Here is a 16,851-nt window from a genome sequence, read left to right as displayed (position 1 = left end):
CCCCCCCCACCCCCGTTTCCCTCCCCCTTTCATTTTTTCGGGTTTTTTCCCCTTTCCCCCCCGCGCGCTGCTCCCTTGAGGAATTTCAGGGCTGCTCGGGATGGGGTGGGGATGGGGACACTCGTGTCACCCCAGGACCCCGCGATGGGGACACGCGTGACAAGGGCGGCGGGGAGGGCTCTTCAAAGGGCGATGTGGCACCGGGGGGGGGGGGGGGGGGACGACCCCAGGGATTGTGACCCCCCCCACCCGCACTGCAGGGACACCCCGAGGGGCTTCTGGTGGAGGGGGTGGTGCTGAGACCTTCCTGGGATCTCAGGGAATTTGGGATGAGGGTGGGGATTCTGGGGTGAAGCCGTGGTTGGAGGGCGGGGGGCTGAGACCTTTGTGTCCCCCTGTGACACCCCCAGGGCAGCCGGTTTGGGGGTGCTGGGACCCTTTTGTGTCACCTTAGAACGCCCAGATTAGTGCTGAGACCCTTTTGTGTCCCCCAGAGGTGACACCCCCAGATCAGCCTGGTTTGGGGTGCTGGGACTCGTTTGTGTCACCCACAAGTGACACCCCCCCTCAGAACCCCCAGATCAACCTGGTTTGGGGTGCTGGGACCCTTTTGTGTCACCTTAGAGCCCCCAGCGCAGCTGATTTGGGGGTGCTGAGCCCCTTTTGTGCCCCCCAGAGGTGACACCCTCCCCTTAACCTCCAGATCAGCCTGGCTTGGGGGTGCTGAGACCCTTTTGTGTCCCCCACAAGTGACACCCTCCCCTTGCAGCCCCCAGGGGCAGCTGGTTTGGGGGTGCTGAGCCCCTTTTGTGTCCCCCTGAGGTGACACCCCCAGATCAGCCTGGTTTGGGGTGCTGAGCCCCTCTTGTGTCCCCCCCCTCAGAGTCCCAGCGAGGTTTGGGGTGCTGAGCCCCGGCAGAGCTGGGGACAGCCCCCGTGTCCCCCCCCACTGCAGGGCTGGTGGCAGCGGTGCCGTGCCTGTCACACCCCAGGGGCTCCTTCCCAGCTGGATCTGGGCTGGGAATGATTTGGGATGAAGGGGGGGGTGTCTCCCTCACAGCCCTGGTGACACTGTTGGGGACACGAGGCCATCCCCATCCCTGCCCCGGGGCCGAGTCCCTGCTCCAGCAGCGTTTTCTATTTTGGAGGCTGTGAAATCCTTTCCAAACCTCCGAAAATTCCTTCCCTCTTTCCTCCTGGGGGAGATGACGGGAAAACAAACAGCACATGACACCCGTTAGTCACAATTTTTAGGAGTGACACCACAAAAGAAGCTGTGGCTGTCCCTGCCCCAAACCAGGACCAGCTCAGCCCCTCCAGTTCTGGGGTTTTTTCCTTAAAAATGGAGATATTTTTCCTACCAAGGGGGTGGTGATGGGGCTGCCTCCATCCAGGAGGAAGATGGGTTTATTCCCTGTCCAAGGAGGGTTTATTCCCTGTCCAAGGAGGGTTTATTCCCTATCCAAGGATATTTTATTCCCTATCCAGAGTGGGTTTATTCCCTATCCAAGGAGGGTTTATTCCCTATCCAGAGTGGGTTTATTCCCTATCCAAGGAGATTTTATTCCCTATCCAGAGTGGGTTTATTCCCTATCCAAGGAGGGTTTATTCCCTATCCAGGGTGGGTTTATTCCCTATCCAAGGAGGGTTTATTCCCTATCCAAGGAGGGTTAAGCAGGATCAGGCAGAGATCTGCAGGTGTCTCCATGCCCATTCCCTGCTCCTTTCACCCTCCTGCGCCTCTGGTTTATTTTTTGCTCATCCAAAGTGGCCTTTGCTTGCCTGGATAAAACCACGGAATTCCGGCCTCGGGAAAGGGCCCAGGGGACTGTGGGTTATGGGGTCATGGAAAAGGGAGGCCTGCCCTCTGTGGGATCCTGGTGGCTTTGGGATTGGCACCAGGGCCGGGCTGGGCACAAACCCGGCGGAGGTTTCCTCTCTCCTCCGCGGCTCTTCCTGGTGTTCTCACTCCCGGGTTTTTCCTGCTGGGAAAAACCACGTGGCCAACCCCACACTCTGAAACCCAAAGCTTTTGGAATGTTCTCGGCCCTAAAGGTCTCCACTGTGCTCCTCAAAACGCTTTTTGCATCCTGCGTGGATGCTGGATGTTAGGAAGGAATTGTGCCCTGGGAGGGTTGGGAGGGGTTGGGATGGAATTCCCAGGTTTGCTGTGGCTGCCCCTGCATCCCTGGCAGTGCCCAAGGCTGGGATGGGATTTGGAGCACCCTGGGAGCTGTCCCTGGCCATGACAGGGAGTGCAACCGATGATCTTCAAAGCCCCTTCCAACTCAAGCCGTTCCACAATTCCATGATTTTTGGCATCACTTGTGATTCCAAGCCGGCAAGGATCCCAAATCCTAATTCGTTCCTAAATCCTAATTAACTCCTAAATCCTAATTCCTGCATCAGGGGTGGCCAAAAGCCTCCCGAGCTCAGGTATTCCAACAAAACTCTGTCCCAGGATAACCCTGGCTCCTTCTCCCGCTCCTTGAGCTCCCACAAACTCTTTTCCTGGGATCTGTGACATTCTGGGAGTTAATTCTTTTTTCAAGTTTTCCCTTTCATCAGCTGGAGATTGAGTCCAGCCTGCCCAGTTCTGGAATTCGGGAGTTTTAGCCTCATTTCTTCCCTCTATCACCTGCTAATTGCTTCTTTTGGGAGTCGAGCACCTCCCACCCCACCCATCCTGGGCTGATCCCGATTTAGGGAATCCTCTTCTCCCTAAAAACCCATCCCCGAGCTGCACTCGGAGATAAGCTGAGCCTGCCTCTAATGGGGTTAAAATTGGTTATTCTGCTCTTATCAAGATCCTGAGGAGCAGATCAAGGCTTCTTCCTTCAGGTGTGGCCTCTCCTGAGCTCGTCATTCCCGAGTTTTTGTTGTTCCACCGCTCCAGCTTCCAGCTCTCCCCACCCTGAAATTCAGAGAGCTCTCAGGAGAAAGGAATTGGACCTAGGAGGAGCTTAAATCCTAAACTGAGCCCAAGTTTTCCTCTTGACCTGCCAGGGAAGCAAGGGAAGAACTTGGAAAAGGCAGAATTTTCCACGGGATTCCCCAATTTCCACAGGGAGGGGGCTGCTCTTGGGAGGTTCATGGAAAGCTTTGGAGCAGTTGGAAGCTCCGTGGAGAGAGGATTTCCTGGGAAATCTTTTTGGTGGATGATGATCCAGTCTGAAGCATTGTGGGGTTTTCGGGTGTTCGGTGACCTCTCGGATTCCGGGTTTGCTTCATCTCCCAGCTCGACCCTTCGCTTGTCCCTTCCCAATTCCCTGATCCTGCCAGGAACTGACACGGAATTCCTCACCTGGCACAGGATTTTGGCCAAAATGAGGAAAAGCAGAGCGTGGAACCCACCTCTGCTGCGCTTCCAGCCACTCGGGATCATCTCCAGCTCTTGTCCACGGCCGTAAATCCCCCTCATCTTCCCAAAACCCCACGGAGCTGCATTTATTTCCAGCAGCTCCTCTTCCAGCATTCCCTGGCAGGCGATCCGCGCTCTCCAGATTGTCACCGGGATGTGGAGATGAGCTCCAAACCCAACATGTTCTTGCGGGAGGGTTCTGGGATCCTGCCAGGGATCAGCTGCTCGCTGGAGCTTTCCAAGGAATTTCAGCTCCTCGCTGGAATTCCGGGATCAGCGAATTCCCGCTGGATCCGCTGGGTGGGATCAGGGATAGGGTGGGATGATCCAGATGTTGGAGCTCTTCTCTCTTTCCTGTTTCTGTGTCCCAGCTGTTTTTTGGGATCTTTATGGATTCGTTATCCCGTTCCATACAGAATATCCAGAAGTGCTGATCCTGTAGGTGTTGGTAAAGGATTCTGGGATGCAGGAGGTTCTCAGGAGCACCCCAGTCCTAACCCTGCGGAAGCTTTTTCCCATCCCAAATTTATCCAATTTCCCATCCAGGAGGCTGTCAAAATTCCTATAAATTGGAGGAAACCTCCCTGTTTTGGGAGATGTACTCTCCAGTTGCAGAGAGGGAATTGCAGGATATGGAATCAGCTTGGGGCAGGGATGGAAGGCTGGGAATGGGGAATTCCTGCAGCAGGGAATGCCTCCACTGCAGATATCACTGGTGCTGAAAATTCCTCTAAATTAAGGAATATATCCCTGTTTTGGGAAATGAACCCTCCAGTTGCTGAGAGGGTTTGGAGTCAGCCTGGGGCAGGATGGAGGGCTGGGAATGGGGAAAATTCCTGCCCCATGGAATGGCTTCAGTGTAGATATCCCTGGCGTTGGCTCCAGCTTTCTCCTTGGACAGAGCTGGGTGACCAGAGCAGCTCACAAGGAACAACCAACAGCAGCTCCTAACTCCTCTCCCACTTTTCTGGGAGAAACATATCTGGGAGATATTTATCCCGGCCAGGCTGCTCCTGCTGCTGGATCACGGAGTTTGTGTTGATGTTGGAGAGGGATCTGGGCCACCCCTGCTGGAGCCGGAGCTCCACAGTGGAATTTTTGTCTGGAGTCACCTCCAGGCTCCTCTCAGGAGCCACCCCGGTGGATGAGCAGGGTCTTTGCTCCGGGTTTTTGGTGGCAGATTCCTGTCCCTGCCCGCCCTGTGACAGATGAATGTCATCCCTTGGGATTGGAGCTCCTGCTCGAACTCCCTGGGAAGGGTTGGTGGGATCATTCCAGATCCTGCTCCATGCTCTGGGGGTCTCCCCATCCCACTCTTGTCCCACCCTGGCTCCTCCCTCCATCCTTGTCTCATCCGATCCCATCTTGTCCTTGTCAACCTCTTCAATTCCCATTTCCACCTGGAAAACCCCGGATTTTGGTAGGGTTGATTCTGGGGTGAATGAGGGCAAAATAAACCTGATTTTAGGGATATGGCAGCCTCTGCTTTTATGGGATCTAATTCCAGCAGGAAGCTGGAATTCTGCACTCCTGTGCCTGCAAGGGATCCTGGTGGAGAAGGAAATGGGAATTGGGAATGACCAGGACGTGACCTTTAGGGTTTAGGTCAAGTCTGAGCAGCGCCCAGGGCCAGGAAGGAGATTCCCAGGATGTCCAGGGAAAGGTGGGATCAGGCTTTCCTCGGGATCATCCAGCTTGGCAGGAGAGCACCAGACTCGTCTTCCAGCAGAGCCATCCCAAAATAGTCACAGCCGGCTCAGGAAAAAAAAAAAAATTAAAACAAATTAAAAGGCAAAGATGGAATAAAATAAAAGCAATCCTTGGGATTGCTGGGGAGACATGCAGGGATTCCAGGAGGGAGCAGCAGGGAGCGGAGCGGAGGAGCGGCCCTGGTTTGTCTCAGTGTCCAAAGCTCCATCGCTCATTAACACACCGCAATTAATGCCCTGCCTCCGAGGCACGCAAGTGTTGAGCTCATTAGCACCGAGTGGAAAGGTCCGAGGCTTTCATATCGTTTGCGAGGGGATTAAGAACACAAAAGGGGCCATAAATTTACGGGCAAATATAAACCAGCTGCTGGGGGGCAGGGAAGGATCGGGATCGGGATGGGGGAGGAAGGAGCGATGGGAGGTGGCAGGAATGGATCTTTTCGACAAAAAAACCTGGACTGAGGTTGTTAAAAGGTTTTTTTTTAGGGTTTTTAGGATTTTTTTTTTTTTTTTTTTTTGTGTCTATCCAAGCCTCCCGGTCTATTCTGTGTGCCTGTAGTGGAAAAGAAACCATCCCAATCCATGGGAGCCAGCTCCCAAAATTATATCAAACAGGCCGAATTCCAGCTGCCACCAGCTCCAGCTCCTTCTCCATGTCCTTAATCCATGGGCAAAAGCCTCTGGAGCAGGGAAAATCTTCCATGCATGGAGCAGAACTCCTTTTCCAGGGGAAGAATTCCTGGGCTGGGTTGGCTCCTTGACTTTAGAGCAAGGAGTTCTGTCACCTCCAGGGGTGTAAATCCAGAGTCATTCCAAGGGATTAAAAAAAAAAAAAAAAAAAAGACAAATGGAGGAGCTCCATCTAAAACAGAAATTTGGGGGATTTCATGGTGCCTTCTGGCCCAAAACTCCCTACGAGCTCCAAGCCCGCTGTGCTGGTGGAGCAGGATTGTGGCTGTGGGATTCCCTGGGATCCCCAAATTTGGATTTTCCACCTTCCAGGGTGGGAGTTTTTGGGTGTCTTGGGAGACATGGAGAAGGTGAAGCCCCTCCTTGGGCAGCAGCAGGGTGGAGCTGCAATCCAGGCTCGACTTCCAGAGGGATGGGGAGCTGATCCCAGGGATGTCAGGGAGTCAGGATCCATCCTGCACCGTCGTCCCTTTGTTTTTTTCCATCCATCCTTCATAGGAACCTCCTCGGTTGTGGTTTGTGACATTCCACTTATCCCTCTGGTGGTAAGGCCGCTCTCCGTCACTTCCCAGGTGGAATTTTTCCCATAAAAATCTCTCTCAGCTGCTGGTTCTCCAGCTTCCTTCTCCTTGTAGGGTGGCCTAAAGTCGGGATCACCTTGTGGGGTCCCCTCAGGCCCTGCCACCCCCTCCCTGGAGCAGCTTTAACCCTCGCCTGCTCTGTGGGATCTCCTCGGGTGCTCGCTCATCCCGTGGATGCCTTGCAATCCTCAGGATTTCCTTAGAGGAATCCCTTTTCCAAGCTTTTTCCCCTTATTCCTGCCACGACACAGTGCATGCTCTGGAAGGGGTTTTTATTCCTTTGGGATGAAGTGGCTGCATCATGGATTGGGAATTCCTCACTCATCCCCTCCCGAGTGTCACCACCTCTTGCTCTGCTCTGTTCCCAGTTTCTGGAATTCTTGGCTGGACCAAGGGCTGGTTTATTTTTAAGTCTGGCTTTGTCTCTAGGAGAATCCCTGCTCTGGGTTGCTTAAATCCATAGGGATCCTTCCCTTCTGTCCTCTCTCTGCGCTCCAGGAAAACCCTTTGGCTCAGTAAAAACTGGGATTTTCCTCCTGATATTTCACTTCCACTGGTTCCCTGGGAAAGCTGTTCTCCCCCTCCTTGTCTCCAGGGAATCCTTCATGCCCACACCACAGGCACTGATCCATCCCAGGGGTCGGAATTACATCTTCAAGGTCTCTTCCAACCCAAACCATTCCATGATTCCCTGAGGAAAGAGAGCTCTGACCGTGCCCGCTGGGTTTGTGGGATTCTCCTTCCCCACAGCTCCATCCACAGGGATCTCAGCTGGATCCCGGCCGGCTGATCCCACTTTCTGATCCCTTTTCTCTGGACACAGCTCCCATTTCTTTCCCGTGGCATCCACGGATGTGGGATCATTCTCCCTCCTTGAGGAGCGTGAGGTGAATTTTATTCTCCTTTTTCTCCATAAACAAAAGGCAGAGGACACTCGGAGCATCATTCCCAAGCTAAAGAATCCCAGTGCCTTTTGGTATCCCCATAAATTCGGCCGAGAAGCTGAAATTTCTTGATGGAATTTTGCTGGGGATGAAATTTTTGGGACACTGAGGGAGTTTTGCAGAGGAGCTGCTGAGGCAGGTCCTCCTTGGTCCTGGCTCTCCCTCGCAGTCTCTTTAACAACTCAGCCTTGAAAATTCAGGATTGAAAGCAGGGCCTTAAAGGGTTTGGGATCGAAATCCTCCCATGCCATGTGGGGGATTTCTAGGAGAGATTCTTGAACATGGATATTTTTGAGTTGTGGGGAAATGCAGATCTTGGCCTTCATCTTATTCTGAACTTGACTGGAAATGCTGGGGTTTCTCATAATCCTTTTTTTTTTTTTTTTTTAACATGGAAAAATCACGGGCAGGGACAGCCCTCAAAGGTGCATCATGACATGACCCGAGGGTCTGAAATGATCCTTCCATTTTTTCCAGCAGATTTTTCTGGGAATCATTCGAATTTCAGTGTAAGAGCCTTTGGCAAAGGCATGTCATTTCTTTTAGCCTGGAGGCTCCAGCTCCTGTTCCCAGACTCCTGTTGGAGGCTGGAGCGTTCACGAGAGCCTGGATTCCTCCAGGATGGAGCCTTTCATGTGCTCCATTTTCCAGGGAAAAAGGGGAGAAAAGGAATCAATTCTTTGCTGTGTGCAAAGGCTGAACCTTTTATAAACAGAGTGTCCGGGCAGGAATGGGATTTTTTGGAATTTTCTCTCCTTTTGTGGTGCCTTTCCAATTTTTTTGCTGTGCTTTCCCTTTGTTCATGCTCCCAGTACCAGGAGGGCCTCTTGCCCATGAACCACCTCCAAAAATATCCCGGTTTCCAAGCCCGCTGGAGCATGGGAATGGGCTCTGGAGAGGGGCAGACATCCAGGATAATGTGGTGATGGGACAGGGCTGGGACAAACACAGCCTGGTCTTTGGAAATGTGGGAAGAATTAGGACGAATCCAGGTTGAGATGTTGCTTTGGATGCTTCCCGACGTCTCCTGTCAGCCAAACCTCGGCAGATGCCAAATTGGTTCCTGAAAACATTTCCAGGCTCATCCCGCCTCCCTTTGGTCGGGCCAGCGGCTCCAGGCTGGATGGGATGCAGGTGGCTGATCCCAAAATTTCAGTTTTCCAGGGGAGGAAAGCTCCATTCCCTCTTGTGGGAGCCAGGTGGGAGCGAGGGGCCTGGGAATCATGGATGGCAAAAGGCAGGGATTGGAGTGGGAAGGAGAAAGCCATGGGAAACATGGTCCCAAAACCCCAACCGTGCATGGAATCACTGCTGGAGCTCACAGAATTCCCTCAAATTCCCTGGCTGTGGTTTAAGGATGGGGCTGGGGCGTTCTCCAGCTGGGGCTGGGGGCACTTTGCTGTCACATGCAGCTGGAGCTGAGGCACTGGGAAGACATTTTCTGCCTTTGGAAAACCATAAATATCCTTTTTCCATGTGAGGCGGAGTGGGAAAGTTGCAGCCAGACTCGCTGGGTGGTGGGGTCTCCGTCAGTGTGGGTGTAGGGTGGAAATGAGCACCTTTAGATGGAGCAAGTTCCCAGATTTGGCTCTTTTGGGACATACCCCAACATGGAAAAACTCTTTCCAGCATCCCCAAAAAATCCTGGACCTGCTGTGATCCCTTGTGGCTGGGTGCCGCCACAGCCGGGCTGAGGCATCTCAGGGTTAACAAAGCTGAGCTTAGAGATGATTTTGCCTCTCGGCAGCTCTGGAACAACTTTTTCTTGCCCCGATTCTCCTCGGCTTTGCCTGGATTCGCTCCTGGAGCGGCCGAGCCGCTCGGCTCCACTTCACTAGAGGGCGCAGGAATTTTAGGCTGGGAACGCGCCGGGGTTCGTCGGGGAAAGTTGGCTGCCTTCTCCTCCTTTTTAATCAACTGGAAAGATGCAGGGTTGAACTGGAGGTGACTGGAAGGGGATCCAGACTTGTGTCTGGCCGGGGAAGGATCTGCTGACATGTGGGATTAGGCGGTGCGAGCGCGGCGGCGGCGGCCGGGACGGAGCAGCGCGGCCGGGGCTCGGTTGGGAGCTCCAGGGAGCAGCCAGCTGGAGGAGCCTCCTGGCACGGGGAGAGCTCCCAAAAATTGCAGAGAAAGAACAAAATCTCCCTCACCCCCCGGCGCTTAACCTGCCCCTGGTCAGGTTCGTGCTGATCCCATCAGGGGCTCGGTTTTCTCTTCCCTCCTGTTCACACCAATCCTTAGGACAGGATCTTTCCTCTTGGGAAGCTTGGCTTGATCCAGGGGTGTGGATCCAGCCCCCCACAGCTCGGCAGCTGTTTTGGGACCAGAGGCACGTCTGTGTCCCTCCTTCAGGGAGCAGGGGGTCCCCGGGTGCTCCTCCTGTGGGGGATGCCGGGGAAGGACGAGGCCAGGAGCCCCCAAAGGCCACCTCCACCGGGCTGGTGGCTCCCAGCAGGGACGTAGACCCGGTGCTCCTAAAGCAGAAGTTGTCCCCTCACTGGCCTTGCTTCCAGCTGGGGAAACTGAGGCACGGGAATTGTTTCAGGTTATTCACTGGGAGCTTCTGTCCTTATTCCAAGCTCCTCAGCATGGATGAAGGGCAGGTGAGAGCTGGATGGGGACACAGCGGTGTCCCTTCGCCAGGTGGTCTTGTCCCATCCTGTGGAAGAGCTCATGGATCCTGGATCTGCATCAGACCCGGTGTCCTGCTCATGGACAAAGGAGCCGTCCCTTCCCCACTCCCTTGTACCTTCCCCATTCCCTCCCCACCTTCCCCACGCAGCCGACGGTCTCGGCTTTACCCCCTCCAGCTTTTCCTGCTGCTTTTTCCAGCAGAAAATGCCCGAACGCCGCCGCCTTTCCAGGCTGGAGCGGCGCTGGATGCAGGCAGGAGGCGGCCCCGTCCCGCTCCCTGCTGTTCTTTCATTCATTCATTGATTCCTCCTCTCATTCATTCATGCCTCGGCTCTCTGCGGCCATCCAGGGATGGCTCCCTGTCCCCACGGTCGGATTCTCTTCCCTATCCATCCTCGCATCCCGGGATTTCTGCGGGCAGCTCCGCTCCGGGCGGCTGAGTTTTACTGGGGGCTCAACCTGGGGCGCTGCGAAGCGGCTCTTGCGGAGGCTCCTGCCCGGAGCTGCGAGGGGACAGAGGTGTTTTTTCACCAAACAAACTCCCAGGGAACGCCGGGCATTAGCAATGAGGGGTCGCAGCCAGGAAAATATTACCTTTCCCTTGGAGTGCTGACTGCGGAGGAAATTCTCACATTTACAGCTCCGGCGAGCCCGGCGCTCATGGAAAAGAGGGGGCGGCTTTGATTTCGCTCCTCTCGGTGGGTTGATAACTTGGCAGCCCCCCCACCTCGCCTCCATTCCCGCCGGGAAGCGGCCACCGGTGGAGGCTCCGGCGCGCAGCTCCCTCCTTGGAATCCTGGTTTAATTGGATTTTCCTGGAGGCCTGCGGTGCGTGTGCGCCCTGCCCCGTGCGTGTGTGTAGGTTAATAAAAAATAAACAAACAGCACTTTCCCCCCTTGCTCGGCGAGGGATGCGGCGGGAATGCCGAATGAAAGCGCTGCTGTGCCGGGAAGGGACATTCCTGGCATTGCTGAGCTCCTCGAGCGGGCCCGGGCCCAAATTGGAGGAAAAAAATTGGAGTAAGGAGCCGTTAGCGTGGGGGACCTGGGGAGGCCCAGTCCTGCTCACTGTTTACTCGCAGGGCTTAAATTAACGCTGGCTGCTGACATCAGGAATTTTTTTTTTTCCCTGGTTTCCCAAGGAAATGAGCTGAGGGCGATCGTGGCCTCTGCGTACGTGCAGAGGCTCTTCCCCGCTTGAACCCCTGTCGGAGTTCAGCCAGATTCCACAGAGATCCTAAAGGCTCCAAAATAATTATTTTGCTTCGTTTTGCATCCGTGAAGGCAAAAAAAATAAAAAAAAAAAGGAAAAGGTGATGGAGAGGTGGGAGGAATTGTCAGTGCTTCCCGTTGGGAGAGTTGTGTTTTCCCTTTGTGTTTGTCCGTGTTGGACGCTGGAGAATCCCTGTGGAAAAGGTGCATTAGTGATACCCAAACCATGGGATGAACAGAGCTGGGATCCTTTGGACACGGAAAGCCATCTCTGTCCTTCCTGCCACATGTGGGATGGAGGAATTCCTCCCATCCTGGTTTGCTCCGTTACTCCCAGTTGTGATGGTCGTGGTGGGAATCTCGGGAGGAGCTGCTGTTTCTGCCAGCTTTTTTGGGAACTGGATGAAGAGTTCAGAATGGTGACATTCTTGGTAGGACACCTTGGAGAAGGCCATGCCTGTTGGGGCTGTGGACAAACCTCTCCTTGCTGTTTCCCGTAGGTTTTCTCCAAGATTTTCAGCCACGAGGCTCTGGAGAGTTACCTCCCCAAGATCCAGCTGGTGATCAAGGACACGCTGCGGGCCTGGAGCAGCACGCCCGAGTCCATCAACGTGTACCACGAGGCGCAGAAGCTGACGTTCCGCATGGCCATCCGCGTCCTGCTGGGCTTCCGCATCCCGGACGAGGAGCTCGGCCGCCTCTTCGAGGTCTACCAGCAGTTCGTGGAGAACGTCTTCTCCCTGCCCGTGGACCTGCCCTTCAGCGGCTACCGGAGGGTGAGACTGGGGTCGGGTTCTCACTTAATTAATGGGCGGCGATTAATCCGCGCCTTTGCCCGTTCTTGGTGGGATTTCTCATCCTCTGACCTCAAGGAGTCCGTTTTGGGCCACAATTCCTGATTTGGTGGAGAAGGCAGGGGAAAATCTGTTCCTTGGTGGCTGGAGTGGTTTGGTAACAGGAAATAGTCAGGACTTGTCCAGATTTAATTTGTGTTTTTCCTCATTTGGCAATTTGCCTGTGTTTTTTTAGTTTGTGGGACCCTTCTCCTTTTAATTCCCTTGGAGTGAAACAGGTCCTCGTAGTTCCGGGAGCTAAAACAGATCCTTGTAATTCCCAAAACTAAAACAGGTCCTTCTAATTCCTGGAGTATTTCAGTTTTTATGATGAAACACGCAAAACGAAAACATAACAAAAAAACAGACATAAAATCATAATTTTTTTTCTCCATGAGGAATTTTGATAACAGAAATACATGGGTTCAAAATTTATTTTTCTGATATCCCTGCATTTTCTTTTACTGCTATTTGCCCATGGGAACCATTCCATCCCCTTGGAGCCCGGAATCATTCCCAGCAGCAGGTTAGCCCCGAGCAGCTGCACTCCTGTAGGAATTGCTTTACTGGGACCAGGTGATCAAATTGCTCGGGAAGAGGATTCTTTGGGATGAATGGGCTTTCCTTTGAGAGACGATTTTCCCAGGGATTTCCATACATCCCAGGAGGAGCCGGGGGCTGTGAACCGGTGCCGGACAGGGGCTCCCAGCCCTGACCCGTCATTTACACCTAGGTGTTGATTGCTCCTCCTGTGATCTCCCCCACTCCGGCTTCACTCCTCCTGCCCAGGGGACACCTCCAACATCTTCACACCCCTCTTTGAGCCTCTGCTTTTATGGCTCGGACCTGTCCTGAGCACGCCTGCAGCTCCTGGGATGGGCAAGGTGCTGCTGGTGGCGTGGTCTGAGCGCTTCCTGCTCCACAGGGAATCCGGGCCCGGGAGACGCTGCAGAAGGGCCTGGAAAAAGCCATCCAGGAGAAGCTGCAGAACACGCAGGGCAAGGACTACGCCGACGCCCTGGACATCCTGATAGAGAGCGGGAAGGAGCACGGCAAGGAGCTGACCATGCAGGAGCTGAAGGTAAAGCTCTTCCCTGGGGCCCCCTTGGGCAGGGCCTTCCTGAAGGGAAAAGTGAGGGATGCTCCAAGGAGGAACTTTTGGGGCAGACCTGAGAGCTGGGGGACCACGATGTGTTGGTGGATGCAATCCAAACCAGTTGCTTTATTCGTTTGCTGGTTGTGCCCAGCCCTTTCTACAAAGCGTTCCATGGAATCATTAAGCTTGGAAAGACCTCCAAGATCACCAAGGCCAACCTCCATCCCCACTAAACCATACCACGAAATTCCACCTCCACTGGGTTTTTGAATGCTTTCAGGGATGGTGACTCCATCGTCATCCCAGGCAGCCTCTTCCAACGCTTTGCCCCTCTTCCAGGAAAGGAATTCTTCCTGATATCCAACCTGAACCTCCCTGGTCACAATGGAAGCCTTGATCAGCTGCATCCCCTGACCTTTCCACTTCTCCTGGTGCCTCCTTTGCAGGGCACAGGAGCCCCTCAGCAGGTTCTTATCTGCAGCAGGGCCGTGGCATGCCAGGAGCCATCTCCTGGGTTTTTGTCTGATCCTCAGGGGTTCTGTGTGAAGCTCCTCATGGTGGCTGTCCAAAGAGTCACCTTCCAGTTAAACGTGACCAGGCTCTGTCTGCCCCATCCCTGGAAGTGTCCCAGGCCATTAACAATGGACACAAACTCTACCCAGATTTCCCTCATCCGTCCTGATGGGTGGGAAATCACCACCAGAGTAGAATCCATCTCCCTCCACATTCCATTTTTCCCTCTCCCAGCTTTGTGATGTGATCGTTCCTCAGCTCACTCAGCCCCTTTGGATCTTAAATCTTTGGAGCTGCTGTTTTTTGGGAGAATCTGTGGCTGCTCCATCCCTGGGAGCATCCAAGGCCAGGTTGGGCAGGGCTTAGAGCACCCTGGGACAGTGGGAGTTGTCCCTGGGGCTGGAACAAGTTGATCCTTAACTTCCATCCAACCCAAACCATTCCACGATTCCGAGGCCAGGATGGAAATCTTTTGGGGAGAAGAACACCCCGCGGCACCTTGAGGCGCTGAGGCTGGTGGCCCCTCTGCCCCACCCCTGTGTCTCACCCCGGCCTTTCTCCTGCCCCCCAGGACGGCACGCTGGAGCTCATCTTCGCCGCCTACGCCACCACGGCCAGCGCCAGCACCTCCCTGATCATGCAGCTCCTCAAACACCCGCGGGTGCTGGAGAAGCTGCGGGAGGAGCTGCGGAGCAAAGGGATCCTCCACAATGGCTGCATCTGCGAGGGCTCCCTGCGCCTGGACAACATCAACGGCCTCCAGTACCTGGACTGCGTCATCAAGGAGGTTCTGCGGCTCTTCACCCCCATCTCCGGGGGGTACCGGACCGTGCTGCAGACCTTCGAGCTGGACGTGAGTAGTGCTGCACCCCGAGCTCCCCAAAACAGCCCGGCTGGCTTGAGCCTGGCTTAGAGGAGACCTCCGAGGGGATAAATGAAGTCCTGCCTAATTAAGTCCTTCTCCCAGGCAACCAGTGGTAGGATAAAGGGATGCAGCCCTAAGCTGGACCAGGGGAAGTTTGGGCTGGATATTAGGGAAAAAGTTCTTCCCAGAAAGAGTGGTTGGGCATTGGAATGGGGTGAGGTGGTGGAGTCACCATCCCCGGAGGGGTTTAAGCCTGGATGTGGCATTCAGTGCCACGGTTTAGTGGATGAGGTGGTGTTAGCTCACAGTTTGGACGTGATGATCTGAAAGGCTTTTGCAGCCTAATTAATTCTGTGATTCCGGCAATGGGATTTGCTCCAGATCCAGCAGTGATGGGATGTGGAGCAAGGGATGCGTGGAGCTGTCAAAGAGCAGACGGGTGTGATGCTTCAAAGCCCAGCTCGTGACAGTGACGCCAAATTCTGAGCTGGGGTGTGACAGGGGAAAGGTTTACGGCAAAGGGCATCTCCAGGCTGCCGGATGACAGGCGGATTAGTCACCACCATGGCTGGAATTTCCTCCCAGCAAAACAAAATCTCGGGAGCTGCCTTGTCACTGTAAATCCTCCTAATGCAGTGGTTTGAGTCAGAGACCTTTTAAAGTGCTCAGGGGATGATAAATCCACCCCATTTCTCATCGCCCAGGCCCCGACGTGGGTGTTGGGTGTGTGGTGCTGACAGGCAGCGGGGTGTGGGATGCTGTGGGATCCTCTGGGATGCTCTGGGATGCTCTGGAAAGGGCTGGCTGATGTGTGGGGCATGGCACGGGAGAAGCTGCTTCCCCTGCTCAGCACCACGGGGTTCCTGGTAGGCAGCTCCTGCCAGTGACCACAAAGCAAATAAATAGATGGATCATCCCATGAATCCTTGGGATGGAGGGAGGAATGAAGCCAGGATTCGCATCTCTTTGTGTTGTGCTGTCTGATTTTCCTTTAAATCTGCATCACACTTGAGGGATAAACTCAAAAGAAATAGGACTAAGCAAGGAAAACTGTGAGGGTGGTGCGGCCTGGCACAAATTGCCCAGGGATTGTGGATACCACATCCCTGGTAGTGTCCAAGTCTGGATAGGGCATGGAGCACCCTGGGGTGATGGAAGGTGTCCCTGCCTGTGGAGCGGGGTGGGCCAGGATCAGTTTAGGGTCCCTCCCAACCCAAACCATTCCATCATTCCATGGAAACAAAATTCCTTTATCTCGTCCCCCTGTTCCCGCTCCCTCTCCAGCAGGATTGACCCACTCTGCTCTCCTCTCCGCCCCTTCCCGCCTCTCCGCAGGGTTTCCAAATCCCCAAGGGCTGGAGCGTGATGTACAGCATCCGGGACACCCACGACACCGCTCCCGTCTTCAAGGACGTGGACGTCTTCGACCCCGACCGCTTCGGGCAGGGCCGGAGCGAAGACAAGGACGGCAGGTTCCACTACCTCCCCTTCGGAGGAGGCGTACGGACCTGTCTGGGGAAGCACCTGGCCAAGCTTTTCCTCAAGGCTCTGGCCATCGAGCTGGCCAGCACCAGCCGCTTCGAGCTCGCCACCAGGACTTTCCCCAAAATCACCCTGGTGCCCGTGGTCCACCCGGTTGACGGACTCAAGGTCAAATTCTTCGGACTGGATTCCAACCAGAACGAGATCCTGACGGGCACAGACGCCATGCTGGGGGCCACCGTGTAAAGCCCGCGCCGGTGGCACCAGGGACGGGCAGCCGGGGGAGGCAGGGGTGGGGTGGGGGCGAGGGGATGGACAGGAGGGGAGGAGAGAGGGATGAGGACCTTCTCCACGGCGCTCACCTCCGGATCGGGACTGCTTTTCCAGCAGGGAAGCTGCCGGAAGCGTTTTACTCTTCCCGCGGGACGCGGAGAAGGTCGGGGTGGCGGCGTCTTGTTTCGTCGGGAAGGAGGAAGATCCGCAAAAGCCGAGTCGAGCTGGGATGGCCGACCATACACAGTATCTAATTATTATAAATATATATATATAAATATCTATAAAACACTTCTGCTGCCAGGAGGAGAAGGCCCGACTGCGGGAAAGGCTTGGGAATCAGCCGAGGATCTGAGGTCTGGTGTCCCGGGGCAGCTCTGGGGTGACCTCTGACCTTTTTTTTTTAACAGTGTTAAATTAGCTGGTGATAACAGTGTTTTTATGTTTTTTGAGGTGTTTTTTTTTTTTTTTTTGGTTTTTTTTTTTTTTTTCATTTGTTTGGTTGTGTTGTTTGTTCCAGGGCATTGGAGCCTTTCCTTGGCCAGGGGGAGACAACGCTGCCCATTCCCAGCCCCTCTCCCGCTGGTGCCGGGGCAGGCTGGGGAGGAGGAGGGGTCGTTTTCCTTCCCAAAAATCCCCTCTGGTGTCTTGCCCG

General features: G+C 54.5%; 1 protein-coding gene across 1 annotated transcript in view; it reads left to right on the top strand.

The window, feature by feature from the left end:
- The window catches only part of LOC121348266 (cytochrome P450 26B1), an 18,776-nt gene extending 2,138 nt beyond the window's left edge, over positions 1-16,638 (top strand). The window contains exons 2-5 of the mRNA XM_041427590.1: positions 11,635-11,910; positions 12,893-13,048; positions 14,148-14,429; positions 15,777-16,638. Of these exons, the coding sequence (XP_041283524.1) occupies positions 11,635-11,910; positions 12,893-13,048; positions 14,148-14,429; positions 15,777-16,169 (1,107 nt within the window). The 3' untranslated portion in view covers positions 16,170-16,638. The remainder of the gene's footprint in view (positions 1-11,634; positions 11,911-12,892; positions 13,049-14,147; positions 14,430-15,776) is intronic.
- The last annotated feature ends 213 nt before the right edge of the window (positions 16,639-16,851 follow it).

This window comes from Onychostruthus taczanowskii, unplaced genomic scaffold (genome assembly GCF_017590055.1).
Source record: "Onychostruthus taczanowskii isolate IOZ18803 unplaced genomic scaffold, ASM1759005v1 scaffold117, whole genome shotgun sequence".
NCBI lineage: Eukaryota > Metazoa > Chordata > Aves > Passeriformes > Passeridae > Onychostruthus > Onychostruthus taczanowskii.
The sequence above is the reverse complement of the archived record's forward strand: the minus strand, read 5'-3'. Positions and strand labels throughout refer to the sequence as shown.